This window comes from Falco biarmicus, chromosome 9 (assembly GCF_023638135.1).
Source record: "Falco biarmicus isolate bFalBia1 chromosome 9, bFalBia1.pri, whole genome shotgun sequence".
In the NCBI taxonomy this organism is placed as follows: Eukaryota; Metazoa; Chordata; class Aves; order Falconiformes; family Falconidae; genus Falco; species Falco biarmicus.
Window position 1 is genome coordinate 48961493 of NC_079296.1, and position 20112 is coordinate 48981604.

The 20112-nt window shown below is 49.8% G+C and overlaps 1 protein-coding gene across 1 annotated transcript; it reads left to right on the plus strand.

Annotated features, from left to right (window-relative positions):
- The first annotated feature begins 5026 nt into the window (after positions 1-5026).
- ZNF503 (zinc finger protein 503) lies at positions 5027-9226 on the plus strand. Its single transcript, XM_056352854.1, has 2 exons — positions 5027-5903; positions 7056-9226. Exons 1-2 carry the CDS (start codon positions 5595-5597, stop codon positions 8574-8576), a joined length of 1830 nt encoding a protein of 609 aa, XP_056208829.1. The 5' UTR covers positions 5027-5594; the 3' UTR covers positions 8577-9226.
- Positions 9227-20112: the final 10886 nt, after the last annotated feature.

Below are 20112 nucleotides of genomic sequence, written 5' to 3' on the forward strand. Positions count from 1 at the left end.
AACATACCCAGCCTTTCCCGTGTCATCACACTCGTTTGACTTGCTCTCTCCCTCGCCCTAGAGAAAGTTACCTTCAGGCTTATTTCAAATAAAAGCTGTTTGCATAAGAAACACCTTAAACATAAAAGACGACAGTTTTAGAAAATAGTTGTTGGTGAAAGGGTTTCAACACAGGGCTAAAAATTTTCACACTCATACGTGAAACAATGTCAATAGGGAAATCTATCAAAGGGCTTAAAAGAGAAAGGTTATGGGTTTGGGTTTGTTGGTTTGTTTGGTTTTTTGGGTTTTTTTACTAGTGCATTAATCTCTTCCTTATCTAAGCGTAACAAAAGGGACAAAATTAGACAAACCCATTCGAAAACATTTTAGGACAAAAATGTGTTTCCGAAAGCAGTAAGCAAGCAAACAAACAAACAAACAAAGTGGTTTTCTGCTCGTTCAGTGAAAATACCACTGACGACTAGAATTCACATTCACTTAAACGTGACTATTATTTTGAAGGTGGCTCTAAAATTATCACAGCTTATAAAACGATTACCTACCTCTCATGCAGAGTAAAATATATATTGCTTATAAATCTTAGGAAAGTAATTACAATCATAAGAGTAAATATTTTCAAGTACTATGCAAACAGGGGGGAGGTTTGGAAATCTTACTTTCTGTTGGCCAGCATTCAAACTATTTGCTTTAATAGCATTCTGGAAGAAATACCCCACACCTCTGCCGGATACCTGGGCAGATGCATCAGCTATTATCTGAGCACATGCAGTCTCATATTAAAAAAAAAAAAAAAAAAAAAAAAAAAGTGCCTCTTCCCAAATGTACGAATTCGTGGTGTGGTATTTTTGATAACTCATCAAATCTCTTATCCGAATTGGTATCATTCGGGAGGTGGGGGGGGGGGGGGGGGGCGGGCGGAGGAGGAATAATAACAAAAATAAAAGGAGATGCACCGTTTACAAAACCCCATTGCAATGCGTATCTTAATAAAAGCCTTGGGGTAGATAGTGAAACGCAAGCACCACCAAAGCAAATAAATTTGACGCACAGGATGGACAGACAGGTAGCTGAATTTTACACATGGAAATATAGCCCAGACACAACTCAGCAACTATGTTTCTGTTAATTAAAAGCTTAACCTTGTTCCAAACGATAGAAAAGAGAGGGGGTGGAAAGAAAAAAAAAATGCTAAAGGGCCTGTAGGGTTGTTGCTGTTCAGCTTAAAAGACTAAACGCCCTTTTCCAACATGATCTACAGAAGCTGACACTTAAATGGCAAGAGAGCAAGCTCGCAGAGCAGGCACACTGGTGCCGAGGTTTCTGCAGTTCCCTCTCCCGAGGGAAAAATAGTCAGTCCGGGTTTTTTGGCTGATCCTGACCAGGGTTTGCAGCTCGCCAGCCTGACCTGTCAAGCGGATTATTTTAGAGGGAGATTAATAGGGGAGGCGGGCTGCAATAATAATCGTTTTGTTTGATGTGACAACTTTGATAGGCGTTGATTTACTTACAAACTGATAGGCTTTTAATTGAGCGCCTCCATCCAGCTTGAGATGAAAGGAAAACCGCATTGAAAAGCTGCCCGAGTGCCCTCGAGCCTCAATACTGATTAGCCATCTCGACAGTGAATAGTTCAAGGCATTTTCAAACTTTTTTTCCTCTCTCGCTCTCCTCTCCTCCTCAAATATCTGCCAGCCCACTCCTTTTTAAGAGAAAATAAATCATTTCCATTGTGTGCAAATAAAATCGACTTGACATGCTTGCCAATAGCTGGTAGGTAAAGGAAAGTGTGGACTGGCACTTGTTAATTAATTCCTCCTTTGCTCTCCTTTTTTTTTTTTTTTTTTTTTTTTTTAAATTACCGTTTTCCTTTGTAGGAGGAGGAAGACGGGTTCCAACCCTCAGGTTTTGGGCTTTTGCAAAAAAGGAGAATAAAAGCGACAGCCACCAAAACTTCAACAAGACTGCACAAGTAAATGCCAAACGGCAAACCGTCTGCCCGGACTCATTAAACAAGGATCCCTCGCGAAGGTAACGAGCAGGACCGAATCCCTCCTCTTCGGCTCCAGAAAGGAAAGCAGTCCGCAGCAGCCAAAACAAAAACTGCGCACCGCTTTCAAGCCTCAGCCCCGCCGCCCGCCCGATCCTACGCGTGTACATCCCAACTCCGAGACCCTCGCTGGGAATCGTTTTCTGCCTGTGTTCAGCGCAGTGAACAAGCTCTCATAGCTCAGAAATGCTCTGGAGGGGGCAAAGGGGAGGGGATGTCTTGGGGCTGATTTTTTTACAAGCTTCTACATAAAAACTTTACAGTACTGAGTGTGACTTAAATCTCATTTCAAAGGCTTGGGGGGTGGGGTTGGGGGGGGGTGGGGAAGAAAACAAAAAGCTATCCTCTGAAGTTACTAATTAAATTACCCTCTGCTGCTTCTACCTCAGCCAGAAAGATCGGGGTTCGTGCTCTTACCCCCTCCTTCCCCCCGCTTTTCCCGTCGGTGCGCTGCCTGTTTTACACATGTACCGGGTATCGCCTTCGCTTCCCTGGCTTACAAGTAAAACAACCCCTTCCCGAAATCACCCTCACTTCTACAAGAGAGAGGGAATGGAAAATGGGGAGGGGGGAGCCTTCCCACAGCTGACTCTACCTTAAGACAATTAATCTTTAGTCTTTCACCCTGGGAGGCAGGATAAATACAACGAGAAAACAGATAGGAGTCTCCCCGGTCCTGTAAGGAAAACAGCTGTTCCAAGCACTTTAATGCAAATGAACACAAATGAAGGTTTCAGCTTTTTTTTTTTTTTTTTTTTCCTTCCAGAGTTTTACTGCACTCCATTTATCAATTGGACTTGACAACAAAAGAAAGAACTGGGGGAAAACCTGGGGCAGATTCAAGTCACTTCCACTCTATATAAAGGGGGGGGGGGGGGAAGAGGGGGTTCCTTGGGGGCAAGTTGTGGGTCTTCTCAGTCCTATTGCAATATCGGGTTTTATGCAAGATTTCTTTCTCTACCCCCCCCCTCCCCCTTTTAATTATCACGATCTTTTAAGATGACCGCGGTGATTGCTAAAGGAAAGTACGTTTATGACTTTCCACTGAGAAGTTGTGGCAATAATCCCTATGCTTTCAGGGGAAAATACAGAAATTTAAAAGTTTGTTAAAATTAATTGTGTCTTTAGATGAGTTCCACGTATTTACCCTACTCTGTACACTATATTAAAAGAGTAAAGTGGTTTTAATAAAAGACAGCAGATATACTTACTTGGCTGCAGGATTTAAAGGGTATCGCTTTACGGGGCGGGGGCGGGGGGGCAGATACCTAGGAAAACCTGCCTTATATCTACATCATAAGAAGAGCAGATCATTAAAGGCTGACACATCTGTTCAGGGACTGGGGGAGATCGGTGTTTCAAGGAAAGAAAAAGGACTTGGTTCAGCAGATATAAACGCGAGAAAGTGAAAGTCCTTCCTCTCGCCCACCCCTTCCAGTATCAGCGCCTGTTCTGGTCGGAGTCCAGGTCAGGAATTGGACGCGACCCCTAAAGCACTTGCCTTGTTCTTCACTTGTCAAACGTGTTTTATCTCTAAGTGACCTTTTTGTTAATGTTGTAGATTGTGTGGGCCACCATGTCAGATCCGGAAACAAAAGTAAAAGATTGATTAACACATTTTGCCTGTGAAAAAATGTTACGGGATGAGGAGGTGGGGGGATAGTGGGATGCAAAGTACAAAGAGAAAAGAAAAAGGCGATCCAGGGAGCGACAGAAGGGCTGCGGACTCCGCTCGGGGCATCCGCCGGCACGGCAACACCGGGGCTGAGGGCAGAGGACTCGGTACGCTTCGGGAGTGCACAGACACAAAGCAGGATGTATATAACGCCCGGGTGGATACCGTGTGCATGCCCACGAGGTTCTCCACACAGCTTAGCTGAAATCAAACACGTAAATGGCGAACAGATACTCTCGGTAAGGCGAGGGGCCGCCTCCCCAGGCCCCTGGTGCCGGCGCCCGGGCCAGCCGGGCGGCTGCAGAGACGAAGGGCTCTTCTTCGAAGAGGACGAGGAGGGATAGGGAAGACGAGCCCGGCAGCCCTACCCGGCCCCGCACCGCGCTGCTCTGCGCGGACGCGGATGGCGCAGGGCAGCGTGGTGCGGGGTCGGGGAAGGCTACCGGGTGCTGGCACACAAATAAGAGTTTACTCGAAGGATTTATTCCATAAATTGAATGGCTTTTCCTCCCGAGGAGCCCGTCTCTCCCTCTGTTTTCCTCCCCCCCCCCCCCCCCCTTCCCCCTTCAAGTCACACCAGGCTTGTAATCAGCAACAAAAGCTGACATAAATCAAGGGCGGATTGACAGGGGCTGACAAATAACTGATTGATTGCGGTTGGGGAGCACTGACAATTGACGGCGGGGCGGAGAGACCCGAAAGGCGGCGGCGGGCGGTGCGTGACAGCCCCGCGTGTGACGACCGGCCTCCCCCAATGCCGCCGCGCTCCCCGCGCCGCCGCAAGCCGCGCCGCAGCGCCCCAGCTCCCGCCCGCCGCGGGCGGCGACGTGCAGACCAGCGCTCTGCAGGTTCTCGTCCGAGCCTGCCCCCGCGTTGTGAGGCGGGAGGGGCGGGAAAAGCGCCTCGTGCCCTTCTTCGGGTGCTGGAGGGGAGGCGGCGGCGGCGCTGTCCCGGCGGGCTTGCCCCGGGGGGCGGGGGGAGCGCGGACTGGGCCTCTAAGCGCCGTGCGTGGCGGACAGACGGCGGCAGGCCGTGCTCGGGGCAGCGTGCGTGCGGCGGGGCCGCGCTTGGGGCGGACAGGGGTGGCGGGGTACCGCAGCCGCCCCCCCCCCCCCTCGCCCCCGGCAGGCGCGGCGCCCCTAGCCCCCCGGCCGCCCCCGCTGCCGCCGGGCTCTCCGCGCCGGCTGCGGAGGGCGAAAAACGTTCGCAGCGCGTGATGTGAAACACAGAATTAACGCCCAGCCCGTCCTAGAAGCGAAAACAAGGAAGGAGGGGAGGGGAGAGGAAAGGCGGACGAGAAAGGGAAGGGGAAAGAAAAAAAAAAAAAAAAAAAGAGCGAGAGACCATTAAAAACAGAGAAAAAAAGCCCCAGAAAAGGGAACGTCACATCCCCTTGACCCTCCAATCACCTCGGGGTCCCATTTGATTGGAAGGCGGCAAAGGCTTTAATCTCAGACTAATTCAGCTGCTTTTGAAGTGAGTTTCTTTGCCAGATCCCGGGCTGGATGGGCAGCGGCTCGCATCACAGCTGAGCGGCGGAGGCGAGCGCTCCGCGCCGCGCCAGCCGGGAGAGCCGAGAGCGGCCGAGGGGGACCGCGGCACACGCTCGCAGCCCCCACCCCCGCCCCCAGCACAGCCCAAGGATTACTCGGCTTTTTTTTCCTCCTCTTTCTCGCCGGCCGGCTCCCCCTTTCCCCCCCCCTCCCCACCCACGCCCTCCCCGCCAGAGAGAGACACGGGACATTTTATGTTTGTTTTCCTGCTCGGGGGGCGTGTGGCTTTTTTCCCTCCTCGCCCACAGAAAGCGAGCGAGCGTTTCCGAGTGCGAGCGGCGCCACTTGCCCCAGTTTTCATGCGAGGTTTTGGGTCATGATCACATCGCCCTCGCTTTCTGCTATAAGAAGTAGTAAGCGCAGCAGCAGCCTCAGCGAGCCCGGAGGCAGCCCCCGCCGCAGCCGCAGCGCCGCCGACCTCGCCGGGCCGAACGGGCACGCTGGGAATAACGGCAGCAGCGCCGCCGCCAAGCCCTGCTTCCACGCCGTCCCCCCCTCGGACCCGCTACGCCAAGCCAACCGCCTTCCCATCAAAGTCCTGAAAATGCTCACGGCGCGGACTGGACACATTTTACACCCCGAATACCTGCAGCCTTTACCCTCCACGCCCGTCAGCCCCATCGAGGTAAGGACCTCGGAGCCGGCCCCGGCCCCCGGCTCCTTCTCCCCTCCCTGCCCGGGCGCCCGCTGTGCATGGCGGCTCCGCCAGCCTCCCTCGGCGCTTCCCTGCGCTTTGAAATGCATTTACACCAGGAAACGGGCTGCTTTTGATCTAGAGTTAGTGCGAGGAGCCGCTCCTGCTTATTGTTTCCATCTTTATGGGAGAATTTCCAATTCCTATGCAAATTAACTTTGTATTTTTGCTCTTTTTAGCCCTTTTTTTTTTTTTTTTTTTGAGAGGAGGGGTGGGTGGAAGGAAACGAGCCGCTCCGGGGTCACGATCCGGCCGCGCAACTAACCAGCGCTCGGAGTACCAAACAACCTTGCTCTTGCAGAGAGCGTTGCCTGTTTGTTTTCTGGTGTTTTTTTTTTTTTTTTGGGGGGGGGGATGGGGGGAGCCGCGGAGAGGGACAGGCTGAAGCGTGGGTGCGGCAGGATAACTACTTCAGCTCCCCGACCGTTCCCTTGCAAGTGCCGACACGCGTTTGTACTGCGGGGGCCCTATGCGTCCCTTTTCCCCTCTGCCGAGGGTGTCGGTCCCCCTCTGCGTCGCTCCTCGCTGCTTGCGGGACCGAAACTCGAAACGGAGCGGGTGGTGGGAAGGGTGGGTCTGTGGGAATGAATGCTTTCACGAAGGTCCCTGCGGAGCGAGGACCCCCCTCTCCCCCGGAGCCCGGCTCGCAGGCTAACTCGGACTCTGTTTATAAATAGTGTCAGCAGTCAGGGCGCAGAAATGCTGCAGTCGCTGTAGTTCGCGGGCGGGTTTGCGCGCCTGCACGGCCGGAGCGGCAGGGAAGCGAGCGGCGAGACGCCCAGCGCGGCGCCGCCCGGGGAGCGGGGGGTGCTTGAGGCGGCCGCGATGGGCTCGCAGCGGTCCGAAAATCTCCAGCCCTTTTTAAAGGCTTTCTGGAAAATGGTGCATGCAGGGGAGGGGGCTGTCAGGGTGATGAATGCGCACAAAATTGTTCGTTACTTCCAGGCTGTTCTCTGCAAAAACGTATGGGACAAGTGTCCTAGGTGCGCCTCGGGTTTGTTTTTTGTCTTTTTTTTTCCTTTTCTTTTCTTTCTTAGACCCCAATTAAACCTCTGTCTTTGTGTGTCCTTCTGATTTCCGCAGCTGGACGCGAAGAAGAGTCCGCTGGCCCTTTTGGCACAAACTTGCTCGCAGATAGGAAAGCCGGACCCGTCCCCTTCCTCCAAACTCTCCTCGGTCACCTCCAATGGCTCCGGAGGCGACAAGGACTCCAAGTCGGGCCCCTTGAAGCTCAGCGACATCGGCGTGGAGGACAAGTCGAGCTTCAAGCCGTACTCCAAGCCGGGCGCGGAGAAGAAGGAGCCGGGGGCGGCGGGCTGCGCGGGCGCCCCCGCCGCGGGGGTCGCGGCCGGGGAGAAGTCGGGATTCCGGGTGCCGAGCGCCACCTGCCAGCCGTTCACCCCAAGGACAGGCAGCCCCAACTCCAGCGCCTCCGCCTGCTCGCCGGGGCTGCTGCCGGCCGAGGGCAAAGGCGGGGAGGACAAGAAGGACGCGGAGGGCTGCGGAAAGAGCGGCAGCTCCGGCTCGGAGGGAGGCCCGGGCACCACCAGCATCAGCCACAGCCGGATTAGCGTGAGCTGTGCCGGGATTAACGTGGAGGTCAACCAGCACCAGGAGAGCACGCCGGGCTCCAAGCCCGTCGCCTCGGACTCCGCCTCCTCCTGCAGCAGCACCACCGCCACCTCCTCCACCTCCGTCCTGGGCTCCGGCCTCGTGGCCCCTGTGTCCCCTTACAAGCCGGGCCAGACCGTCTTCCCCCTGCCCCCAGCGGGCATGAGCTACCCAGGGACGCTGGCTGGAGCCTACGCCGGCTACCCGCCCCAGTTCCTGCCGCACGGAGTGGCGCTGGACCCCACCAAATCCTCCAGCCTGGTGGGGGCCCAGCTGGCCGCCGCCAGCAGCCTGGGCTGCAGCAAGCCGGCGGGGTCAAGCCCGCTGGCGGGCGCGTCGCCGCCGTCGGTGATGACGGCGAGCCTGTGCCGAGACCCGTACTGCCTGAGCTACCACTGCGCCAGCCACCTGGCCGGCGCTGCCGGCGCCTCCTGCGCCCACGACCAGGCCCTCAAGTCCGGATACCCCCTCGTCTACCCCACCCACCCTTTGCACAGCGTCCACTCCTCGCTGACCGGCGCCACACCGCCCTCACTGGCCGGCCACCCTTTGTACCCCTACGGCTTCATGCTCCCCAACGACCCCCAGCCACACATCTGCAACTGGGTGTCAGCCAACGGACCCTGCGACAAGCGCTTTGCCACCTCGGAGGAGCTGCTTAGCCACTTGCGGACCCATACTGCCTTCCCGGGCACCGATAAACTCCTCTCCAGCTACCCCAGCTCCTCGTCGCTGGCCAGCGCGGCGGCCGCGGCCATGGCATGCCACATGCACATTCCCACGACGGGCGCCCCGGGCAGCCCGGGCACGCTGGCCCTGCGCAGCCCACACCACGCGCTGGGACTCGGCAGCCGCTACCACCCCTACTCCAAGAGCCCCCTGCCCACCCCCGGGGCCCCCGTGCCCGTGCCCGCCGCCACCGGACCCTACTACTCCCCTTACGCACTCTATGGGCAGAGACTCACCACAGCCTCAGCCCTGGGGTACCAGTGAGCGCAGGCAGCTGGGCTTTGACACACAACACAACACAGAGTCTAGCGGTGAGGGAAGGAAGCCCTGCGAAACTTTATAAAAGTTGGAAAGAAAAAAAAAAATCAGACTTTTTATAAAATAGTGTTCATTTGAGGACTGGATCCATGAGCACTGTATTTATTTATGTTAGCTTCAAGCGGGACAACGAATCATAAAGTGCATTACTTAACTGAGCTCAATAGGTAAAAGTGGAACACTCATTGTAGAATATAAATAAAAAGATAGAGGTCTTCTCTTTAATGTTACTTTAAAATTGCTATGATTGTATTGTACGTTCTTATTTAATGTCTCATTGAAACAAAAAAATTTACATGCATGTTTGTTACTAAAAAACAACTCGCAATTTGTCAGTTATAATTTCAAATTGCAATTATTTTTAAGGTGTATACCCTTGAAAGAGAATTGGTATTTTTTTGTATGTATTCTGGAAGAAAAACAAAAACAATTCTATTCCAAAAACCTCATTTGCCTTATTTTGTTCTTTAAAAGGAACACTTAACTATTTTTAATTTTTAAGTCCACCCTGTAAAAAGGGTTAAGTAAGGTTTACGTCATGTACTAAAATAGACAATGTATCGCTTTAAAGATTAAAATTCCGTATATTTGATGTATTAAAAGGGTTTACTTTTTTTTTTTAAATTACAATTTGATTCTGTTAGAAAAGCTGAGTAGGTCTTGGATGGAGGCGACTGCTAATTTCTCCTTAAGCGTTTATTCAATTTTAATTAAAAATAAAAAAAAAAAGCAAAAGTTTTTTTATTGTAACCCCAGGGCTCTCCTACAAAAAAAAAAAAAAAAAGCAGATGGGAGTATTTTTTTTTCTTCAGTAGAATTTGTAGGCACGAAATAGGAAAACTGAGAATCGGTAACATCTTTCACTTTCCTAAGGAAGATTAACTTTAAATTTTTTACTGTGAAAACCTGTTTTTTAAAACTGGGTTTCAATTAAAAGACTTCTTTCTTTAGAAAGAAACGGGGAAGGCAAGACTTATTTGTAAAGGAATAAGAAGATTATCTGAAAGCTTTTTTTTTTTTTTTTTACAGTGTAATGCATAACTATTCGTCTTTTTTCTAAATGAGAAGTTCGGAAGCAATTAGGGAAGCGCTGTTTGATCTCATCCAGTTATTTTCAATTTCTTTCTTCAGTTTGTACCGCAGCACAAGTGATCATCACGTTACCAAAAAAAAAAAAAAAAAAAAAAATCGGACAGCTCTGAGAACTCATTTTCTTTTAAAAAAGCAGGGAAGGGGAAAAAAAAAAAAAAAAGTCCATCCGTTATTTGGTCCGAGTTTGCTCTTTACTGAAGTGCAGTGCCAAACCCGACGTGATGCCGAGACGGGCTGCCCCTGCCTGCGCCGCGCCTCTGCCTCCCCAGCCCGGGCTCCCCAGGGCCGCCGCCCGGCTCCGGCTCGTCGTCCTGCACTCAGGTAGGAGCGGGGGCCGCGACGGGAAAGCCAGAGCAGCTACCGAAACTGCGGAACGAACCGTTGCCGCCGAGACGGTCGGAAAAAGCCATCCCCAAGTCCGTAAGGCAACGCCAGCGAAGGGCTTCGCTCCCGCGGTCTAGCAGGCGCTTGCCGGGAGCGGGTCAGGCGGAGCCGGGTACCTGCTGCCCCTCGGCCAGCCCCGCTCCCCCCGCCCGGGCTGCCCTCGCCCCGGCCCCGCCGCGGCGCGCTGGCAGGGGGAAAAGTTGCAAGCGGCGACTTTGCTTGACAAATCACTGGGGTTTCTCCCTCGTTCTTTATCCCCCACAATATAATTACTGTTCAAAGTTTCCCGTGGTGCCCAGATGCTAATTAGTCTAATACATTTACTCCAGATAATTGGTGGAAGTTAGCGTTAATGTGCAAAGGAGAGAAAAGCAGCAAGCTAATGAAGCTGCGGCGCTCGGCCGGCCGGGCCGGCACCCGGCGCGACGCGCCTACCGGGGCCGGGCCGGGCCCAGGGCGCACACGGGGCCGGCGGGTGCTGGGCCGCGCTGCCGCTCTTGCGGGACGCCGCTCCGCAAGCGGCACGGGAAAGGCTTTGTGCTTTTCACCAAATGAGGGTTTGGGTTCCCCCCCTAAAATGGGAAAGGGACCATTGCGTATCTCTGCTTTAGGGAATGTAAAATGAGCTCTCGTTATGAGCTGATGAGGTAGAGAACGGGAGGGGAGGGCAGTGCTGTTAGCAGCACTGAATAAACTTTACTAATAAGATAGGAAGCAGATACAAACGCAGCAAGTAATCGAAAAAAGGGCTTTGCGGGTCGGGGGCGGGGGTGATGGCGGTGGAGGATCCATCCAGCGAGCCCGAGGAAGGCCGCCCAGGCTCGCAGCCCTCTCCCCAGCCGCACGCCCCCCGCCCTCTCCCGCAGCCCGGCCAGCCTGCCTTCCCCGCTTCGCTATTCTAACTACCCTTAATTTGAGGAAAATTACATTTCAGGCTCCATCTGGGTGCGCAAGCAACTATTACAGATTTGCCGCGATTAAAAAACAACAGCACGGCACACGCTCCTCTTCTGTCCGCGTATTTTGTCATTACGGATTTCTAACAGCTGCAGCTCAGCCGTCGCGAGCTGCACCCCACCAGCAATCAGGTGTCGCAGGGACTGTTTTGAAAAGAACGCGAGAGGCTTTCTGTGTCCTGGAGCCCAACTGCACTTCTGCGGATTTCAGCTCTGAAAAGTTACATGCACAAAGATTTCCGATGCAAGGGATGAAATGAACGCTGCACGTTATTATTACTGTTTTGCTCAGATACCGTCCCCGAGATTAATGAAAAATTAAAATATCTTATTTTATATGTAGAGTGGTGGTAAGGAGGTCTATCTTCCAGGCTTGTTAAGTATTTGACCTGGCAAGTGTCACCCAGGATTTTGATAATAATCTAGGAAATTTTTTTTTCTTTTTTTTTTTTCTTCCCCTAACAGAGATTGACTTATGGACGTTAATGTTTTTAGGTAAAAGGACTGCATTTGTTATTTCCACCCCCCCTCCCCTCCCTGTTCTTACTAACTGGATGGGTTGTGGAGTTGACAGCAGCCGCTGGTCCATGCCACCGAACTAAAATAATTTCACAGTGAAAAACCAGCTCGAAAGGACAAGCAACAGAAGGGCAAACCCTATCAAAACCCGAAACTATGATCAATCTGACCAGAGTCAGGCATACATTAGTTTAAATTAAACAGTTTCGTCTTTCTCACAAATATTTTTTGAACATTAAAGATAAACTCATGTAATATTTAAATCAACTCTTGTCAAACGCTAAGTGCAACTGAAGAACCAAAACAAAAATTAATGCGTTTCCATCCCCTCTCAAAGGCTTACTCTGGATGCTACTTCGACAAAATACTTCTGATAAGCAACGCTTAGAAAAGAAGGGTTCTGTTTATCTTATCTATGGGGAAATGTAATTAAGCCACTTTTATGAAACAATAAAACACTAGGCTCCGCAGACAGCAAAGGAGTTTCTGTAATATATCTGAGCCTATATGGGTATATGTATCTTGGCTTATGCTTACAAGTCCACACCAGACACATACATACATGTTTTCTTGCCTGATTTTAGAGCGCAAAATGTATGCTAGAGCTAAAGCACAGGGATGCCTCGATGACGAGAAGATACTCCTCAGTGACAAGAGGCTCCATGTTCTAAGACTGGAAAGTCACCCGCTGCCCATCCACTACCCCTGAAGCTGCTGCCTTCAGCGCAACCAGCAAGGTACACGCACGGCGGTGGCTGACCCTCCTCTCTCATCCGAGGTTTGCAGTGAACTGACCACATCCACAATCGAAATCACCCAGGCAAGGGGAGTCCTGAAAGGCCCAAGCTTTCCAGAACAAAAGCAAACGTGCATTCCTATTCTGTAAAAACACTGATCAAACTTCAATCTTTCAGATTTAGAAAAGACTGAGAGAAATGCTGCCTTGCTTTAATACTGTTGGCTCTCACTACAGGCTTTCAGTAGAGCGCCGTTTGGTTTGGGGTTTTTTGTTTGGTTGGTTTTTTTGTTGTTTTGTGTAGGTTGGCTGTGGGGTTTTTTTGGGGGGTGGGGGGCGAGGGCGGGTGGGTTGCTTCCTTTTTTTTTTTTTTTTTTTTAAATGGAACGAATCTAAAAGTTGGAAAAATCGCTGGAGTTACCAGCGTCAAATCTCCTGTCCATCCAGATTTTGGGTATAATCTCAGACAATTCCAACCCCTAGCTAAGACCCCCACCACACAATTCTCCCCACCCTGAAACGCAGCCCGCATTGCTTCACCAACAGACCTGCGGCAGGCAAGCGATCAGTCCTGATCGGAGGTGTCTAATCCCTGCTAGATCTCTGTCAGCTCTGTCCTAGGAAATTCGGGGCAGATTGCCTTTTTTTGTTGTTAAAGGTAAAATTTTGTTGCGATGAAGCACAAAGGTGTCAAAAGAAAAAAGACGGAGTCCCAGTCCGTGTGCTCCCACCTCTTTGGAAGTGGAATGTTTTGGCAACGGAGACAGGGTTGAAATTCGAGTAGATTATACACTTAAGATCTGCATAAATGTGAAGAGACTGTCCTAATGCTGGATATTTCTCCATCAATATCAACCAGGTGCTGCTGCTGCTGCAGCAGAGATCCCACCTCCGGCCGCTTGTTCTGTGCGTGTGTGCACACAGCGATGCACAGACTTTGTTCTCTCCTCATGTCTGAGATTCATCAACCTCTCCCCCCTCCCAACCACCCCGTCCCCTATGTGAAAAAAGTAAATCCGTTCAGGCTTTGAATATTGTAAGAAGCCTTGTGTGTATTTTTTTTTTTAAATCTTCAAATGAATTAAAGACAACCTGACAATGCTGTCATCTCTCTTCAACGTCACATCAAGGCAAGAAATAATGATAACAGAGCAGCAGAAAGACGCCCACTGAAACCTGGAGGATATATATACACATACACATATATACCTTGAAACAGTTTGAAAGAGAACAAAATTAGATTACCCTTCTTAGGCTATTGTAGTGAAAACCTGTGGGTTTAGGTTTGTTGTTTTCTTTTTTTTTGGGGGGGTGGGGTGGGGTGGGGTGGGTGGGTGGGCGAGGAAGGGTAAGTGCTTCATCTTTTCTGCTATGTTTTGTGGAGCCTGTGCTCCTTGATCCTAAACCACTTCTGTGGGATGGTTAAGGCAAGGAGCAGGCACATTCCTTGGTCTTAAACTACTACGACAAATGGAAACACAAAAATATCTCCCCTCCCCCTCCATCGTTTCAGGTTCTCGTTCCGGTTAATAATAAACGTGCCCGCTCCCTACAGCGCAGGCCGGAGCGCTGCACGTTCTGCGTGGGGACCCACGCGGGACGCCGCGCCGAGCGGCTCAGCTCCCCGGCAGGAGAGGAGGCTTCTGCCCTTTGTCTTTGCGGCCCTGCGCGGTTCCGTTCGGGCTCCCAGCCGCCAGGCGGCGCTGCCGGGCCCCCGGCCGAGGCGGAGGGCAGCTTACGCGGGGTGCCGCTACGGCGGGAGCGGCCGCTGCCCCGGGGCCGCCGGGCCCGACCCCGGCCCAGCCCCCCGGCCAGCCGCGCACCGCCTCCGCCGGCATCCAGCGTGCCAGGCCCCAGCCCGATAGAAATCGCCTGTTTGGGACAGAGGGAATCGCCGATCTCATCCGAAGGGAAGGATTGAAGTATAAATGGAGTTTGCCAGATAAAAAACAGATAGGCCGGACAAAAAAAAAAAAAAAAACAAACCACAAAACCCGTGGTGTTTGTTTATTTATTTATTTTTAAATCACGCTTGTGATCTCATTCATTCTGAAGGGTAAATAAATTGCAGTTGTATGAAAAACAATTGGTGCTACATGTGTTCATAACAGATGGGATCTTATCACAGTTTAACTGTAATAAATACTGACTTCTGGAAATTGTAATCTTTACTCCATGGTAGATGTCTCTTTTCTCCTGTAAGACTAGGGCTACAAACTTCTGCGGGCAAGCAGAGTTGTCGGTGCCGGCGCTGCCCAGGAGCCAGGGCATGCTCCCGCCGCCTCCGCACAGCCGCGGCTCCTTCAACGTCCCCGTGAAAACCCGTCTGAAAATCAGACGGGAGAGAAAACCCTGGCGCACAGGGAAGCGACTGCTGGTCCTTCTCCCGTTGGGTAGCGTTATTTACTGAGGCCGACCGTAACAGTCCTTAAAATACATGCAGAAAACCTAAGAACGAGCTGTGTGGAGAAGCCCTGGCAAGCGACAGATCACGCTTTGCAAAGAGAGAAAATGTCAGGAGAAGAAACCCAGCCCCCGAGGAAGCCGAGACCAAACTTTAGATTAATCCCCCTGCGCTTCAGATCACAAAATTAAAAAATAAATTTGAATAACCACTGAAAGGATAAAATTATAATAATAAATTGTCCATATTCACTGAGGCTGCGGGACTAATTATTTTCACCATCTCGGCTTCCCATTGCTGTTTATCAAGTCGCAGGATAAGTGCTTGTAAATCCATTACATTTCCATAAATCCTTTCGCCGCTTTCTTTTTGGCCAATGATTTTGCAACATTAATTGATTTTATTGCACTTTCTGAAGTCACTGTATATTAAACCTCAAGCAAGTTTGCTCCGAAAGCGTCGCTTTTTCCATCGTCATATGAAACTCGGGAGCGGGAGTTACTGAAGCTACAGTAGACTCTAGCCTCTTTTTTCCCCTGCTGTGATCTTGATGGCAAATGCGAAATGCAAATTACAAGTTTCTAATAATCTACGCCGTTACAGAAAACGGCCCCTTTATCGCTGGTGAAAAATTAGTGGAAATCCAAACACCACATTTTTCCCGTTGTTTTTAGACGGGGGGGGGAGGGGTGAAATGCTACTGGGTGATCGAGATCAAACAGACTAAGAAACACTTTGCGAATCATTTACTTTACTGGATGGACCGCAGTTATTTTTAGGAAAGGATTCTCAATGTGTAACTAGAAGTTCAGAGCGATTTAGGAGTGAGTACACGCGCTCCAGGTTCCTCAAAGCCTTCTCCCTTTTCCTTCGGTCACCTTAAGATTAAAACTGGACCCAACCAGCCTTAAACGGATTAATGATTTCTCACTTACCATCAGCTAGTTTTCAGTTGCTTCACCTGCCACGCTAGCCGCGTGATCATTATTTAAAATCGTTAAAAGCCAAAGCTCCCGTTTCGGGCGCTCTGCCCCCGTCGCACGCCTCCCCGGGCACTCGGGCTGCGCAGCCCCCGCCCCGGGCAGCGAGCCCCCTCCCGGGGGGCCAGGCGCACCTTCGCCAGCCGCTACCCCCAGACCCAGCCAGGCAGCGTCCTCTCTGCCGGCGGCGTCCTACGGGTTCACTTCAGGGTACTTCAGTGGCGCAAGAATTTTGTAAAACGAACAGGGTAATTGCTGTAGATCACAGAAGGCACGCGGAACTGGTTATTTTGGGTTGGACAAGCAGAACGGCGGTAATTACGAACCTATCCTTCGTATTAGAGCCCCAGAGTTTGTACCCTATCCTTGGCTGCCCAGCCTTCTTGCTAAGCTGCTACCCACCAAGACGTTCTGCAGAGGCAGACGCATCGGTTGCTAGTAATGCCATTATGTCATTACTTATACTGGGAGGAGGGAGGGCAGGACAGAGAAAGCAAGCCCGAGAGCGGCGCCCTGCCTGCGCCCAACCCTGGCGGGGCGGCGGGCGGGCAGCGCAGGGCTCAGGGCCCGGCGCCCCCGGTGCCTCAGCACGGCCCCCCGGCGCCCGGCCGCCCTGCCCAGGCGGGGCCGCCAGAGGCATTTGCCCGCCTGCCTTCGCGGGGGGGCGCCGCGGGGCAGCGCAGCGGGCACCTCGGGGTGGCCGGCGGGGAAAGGCCTTGGCCGCCGCGGCAAGGCCGGCAGAAGGCCCGTTTTCAGCCACTCTGCTTTTCTGAGGCGAAGCCGCCTGTTGGGGAAAGGCCACCTCTGCAGTGGTGGAGCCGTGGCTCCAGAGGGGTCGATTCAGCCGAGATGGGGACAGCCCACCCAGCTGCGGGGACACACACTCTGCTAGGGAAGCATCCCACTTCTAACACCCTTTCAGCCACCGCAAGACCTACAACTGCAGCTACAATATCAAGTTTGAGTTTCACTGAAGTTAGTATGCATCGGCTTGGTTTCTCAAATGCAACCAATGTACCTTGCGATTTCGGGAGAGTGCCTCCCCCCTTGTACAAGTCACAGCCCTTCATCCTTTCTTTGGGGAGACACATTTTCTCCTGCCAGAAAAAAAAAAAAAAAATCAACTGCTACCACCAGCTACTGTGCTTTTTCTCCATGCTTCAAGTACTTGTCTTGAAGTAGAGGAATACATATCAATTCCCAGACCTGAAAGGTTTCAAACCCACAGTTCTCACTTCTTATTAGGGTTCCTGATCACTGGGCTGTTCTAATGTGGGAAAAATCCCCGCTCCCTCCTTTGAAGGCGTTTCACTTTGCATAAGAATGCACCACCAGACCAGAGGGAATGAGAAGGAAGTAATAAGACTATTTAGTCTACGTGTGACGGGTGCTTGCTGCTTGCCAAAGCCGGGAGCTCAGGTCTCCCAGTCAGTGCTCTCATTTAATCCTCTTCCCACCTACTCCCTCTTTGCCCAAGAAAAATCTTTAAAACATTCTACACAAAAAACAAAAGTAACACTTCCAACACCCCGGTTCCACCCTGGACGGTAATTAGGAGATGAGTCTGCTCAGGTGGAGTAGGAAAATAATACATGTCTGTAGGCACTGAACAATTAGATAAATAGGTATCTGAACAGGAACCTTCCAGTCACCATTAAAAAAAAAAAAAAAAAGTAGAAACCACTGTGGCACATTAGGTGACAGCAAACTGCCTGACAAGGCCTTAGTAAAAAGGCAAAGCTTCTCACTGCCTGCATTGGTTACACAGCAAAGGAAAACTGGTTTCTTGTAGTAGAGTTCCTGGCTGTGCAAGTGAAAGTGTTTCTCCTCTTTTGTCCAGGCTTTAGTTACTTTGTCCCACCCCGTACACAGCCACTGGTGACCACTGCCTCTAACCCCACACACATGCAGTCCTGCTGCTGCTCACCCCTGTCTGTATCAGGCTAACACAGAAATTCACTGGATGAGCCTCAAAACAAAGCCAGACAAAATCTTTCCTGTCCCTATGTGTATTTTTACAACAAAGTTGAGTTCATTTTGTCAACTTTTTTTTAAAGAAAGTAACAACTGTATAGCCAGTTTCCACCATGAAATACTTGAGTCTGAGAACATTCACAAGATTATTTTCCCCTACAACCGCCTCCCCAATTCCCTCCCTTTGCAAGATTACAATTTCCTTAAATATATATTGCACCAGCAGGCCCAGGGAATGTGTTCCAAGTAAAACAGATGAGTAGAAATAAGGTTTTTTTTAGAAGGATCAGCTGCTAAATACATTCTAGTAGAGGTGTCAACCATTTTACAAAGAGAGCTAATCACATCTATAATTATGGCCTTCAGGCTGGCTTTACAGAGTTAGGGTAAAATGTTATGCTTGATCAAAAGCAGATATACTACATACATCAGTAGATTTATAAAAAGATTGGGAAAGGATTTAGACCAGATGGAGCAACTAATTTTTCTAGTTTAATCATATCACTTGGTTGAGAAACAAATGGTTGTTGATGTATCTACAAATCAGGTACTGACAAATTCTCCAAGAAAGCTGGCTATTCACAGTGCCCTGATCTTGTTCTAGAGTTAAATAAGTTGGAAAAGTGTTATAGCAGGTCTGATCTCCTCAACGAACAGTCAACACTTTATACTATTTTAACTTACATATCTCTAAAGCAACTGAATTAAAATGATACTATTTCCTACATGTAGATATCCAAGTAAAACCACTGAACACTACCACTACTGACAGGCGATACCAGCATAGCTTATTCCTATTAGAGAAGGTACTTGTGAATCATCATAGCTGTGTATATACCAGGCCACAGGTTATGAAAAAAAGCTAACTCCACGAGGGAGAAAAAGATTTATTCCAACTAAAACACTTAGCTTGTATAAACACAGAGTTCCACGTGGCTGATTGTGTTTACTGGTTAATGGGATTGTATCAATTTACATTTACACTTTTAAACTACTAAAACTTGAACACACCCTAAGTTCACAGTCTAATGTGAAATTCCAGTCAGCCTGAAGTCAGCAGAAGTCTTCTAGGAGTTCTAAAGGTGGCAGGATTTCTCCTGGGACAAAAGAAAAAGCCCCAAAGCTTACATATTCTAATTCCATATAAATAAGAACTAAACATGTGCAATGCAGTGGTGTAATTCATGACAGCTTGGGAAGGGGCTTGGGAATACCTTGAGAAAACCATGGGAATTTTGGTTTTCTGTCTGTGACAAGAAGGTTCAGGTCACAAGATCTAAAGAGACCATACAAGGCAGACCAGTAATAAATAGGTAAAAAACCCAAAACATCAAATACATACTTTTAGATATTATATAAAGCAGAAGAGAATAGGTTTTGGCCACTGTATGATAGACACAGTCCACTTTGAGCTGATGCCTCTCGAGGTAATAAAAGCATGGGGAATTCAGTCAGCACATCTGCCTGATCAGTCATCTCATGTTTTACTGAAGAAATTGCTACATTTCAGTGACAGGCAAGGTGTGTGCGTTTTTGCCTTCTATATATTATTTACACAGAAAAGACCCGGACAAGTCTTTCCCCAAGAAAAGAATGGAATAATAATTTTTAAATTAACTATGAACACCTTAATAACTTCCTTTAACAAAAAAAAAAATCAAGGAAAATGAAAGCTTCTACATGTAGAACAACTTCTTTATGCAGAGCACCTCTGAAAATATTTACGTCTGTTCTGATAGCTAATCATCTTGGATGAAGCAAACACAATAATTTAGTTTTATTGCTCAGTAATTTAGCTCAGTTTTTATATGCTTAGATACACAGACTAGTTTACACACTAACTTGAGTACTAGCAGAATGAGGTAGTGAGTTTTGCATCTCCATCTTGAAAACAATCATTGCATAACCATGTTATTTCATCATCTCAACTGTTAAACTCATTTGTGCAACATTATCCCAGCTTTTTGTTGCAGACATTAAAATGAGGACAGGCATGTCTCTGTGAAGTCTCTTTTGATGTATTTTGTAATAGTTTAATTCTGGGGTGAAAAAAAAAAAAGTGTTGTATGCTTTAGAACAGATAAAAGGAACCTATGCTCTCCACCCCCCCCACCCCCCCCCCCATCACAAGCTATCCTTAGGAATGCGAGTACATTCTGGAAGTGTAATAATCATCATCTTGCTTATTACCTGGGACCTCCAGGGCTAAATCACAAACCTTTACACCTCGAGTTAAATACCCTAGCAAGCAGCTGTAACATACTCATATCCGCTGTTGGCCAGATGCGCGCACAGAGTGGGATAGCACAGCCAACAGTGGGCTGGATATGCATACCTACTCAAAAGCAAGTTAAAGATTGGCTAGAGACTAATCCATTTTATAGGTTAAGAAATTGATTTTCAGAGGAGCTGAACTACAGGTGCTCAAGACTCTTAA

Bases quoted from the DNA above. Each gene is read 5' to 3' on its own strand.
- ZNF503 (XM_056352854.1), top strand. From the start codon at position 5,595: ATGATCACATCGCCCTCGCTTTCTGCTATAAGAAGTAGTAAGCGCAGC. The intron at 5,904-7,055 runs GTAAGGACCTCG...TGATTTCCGCAG, and splicing joins CGCCCGTCAGCCCCATCGAG to CTGGACGCGAAGAAGAGTCC.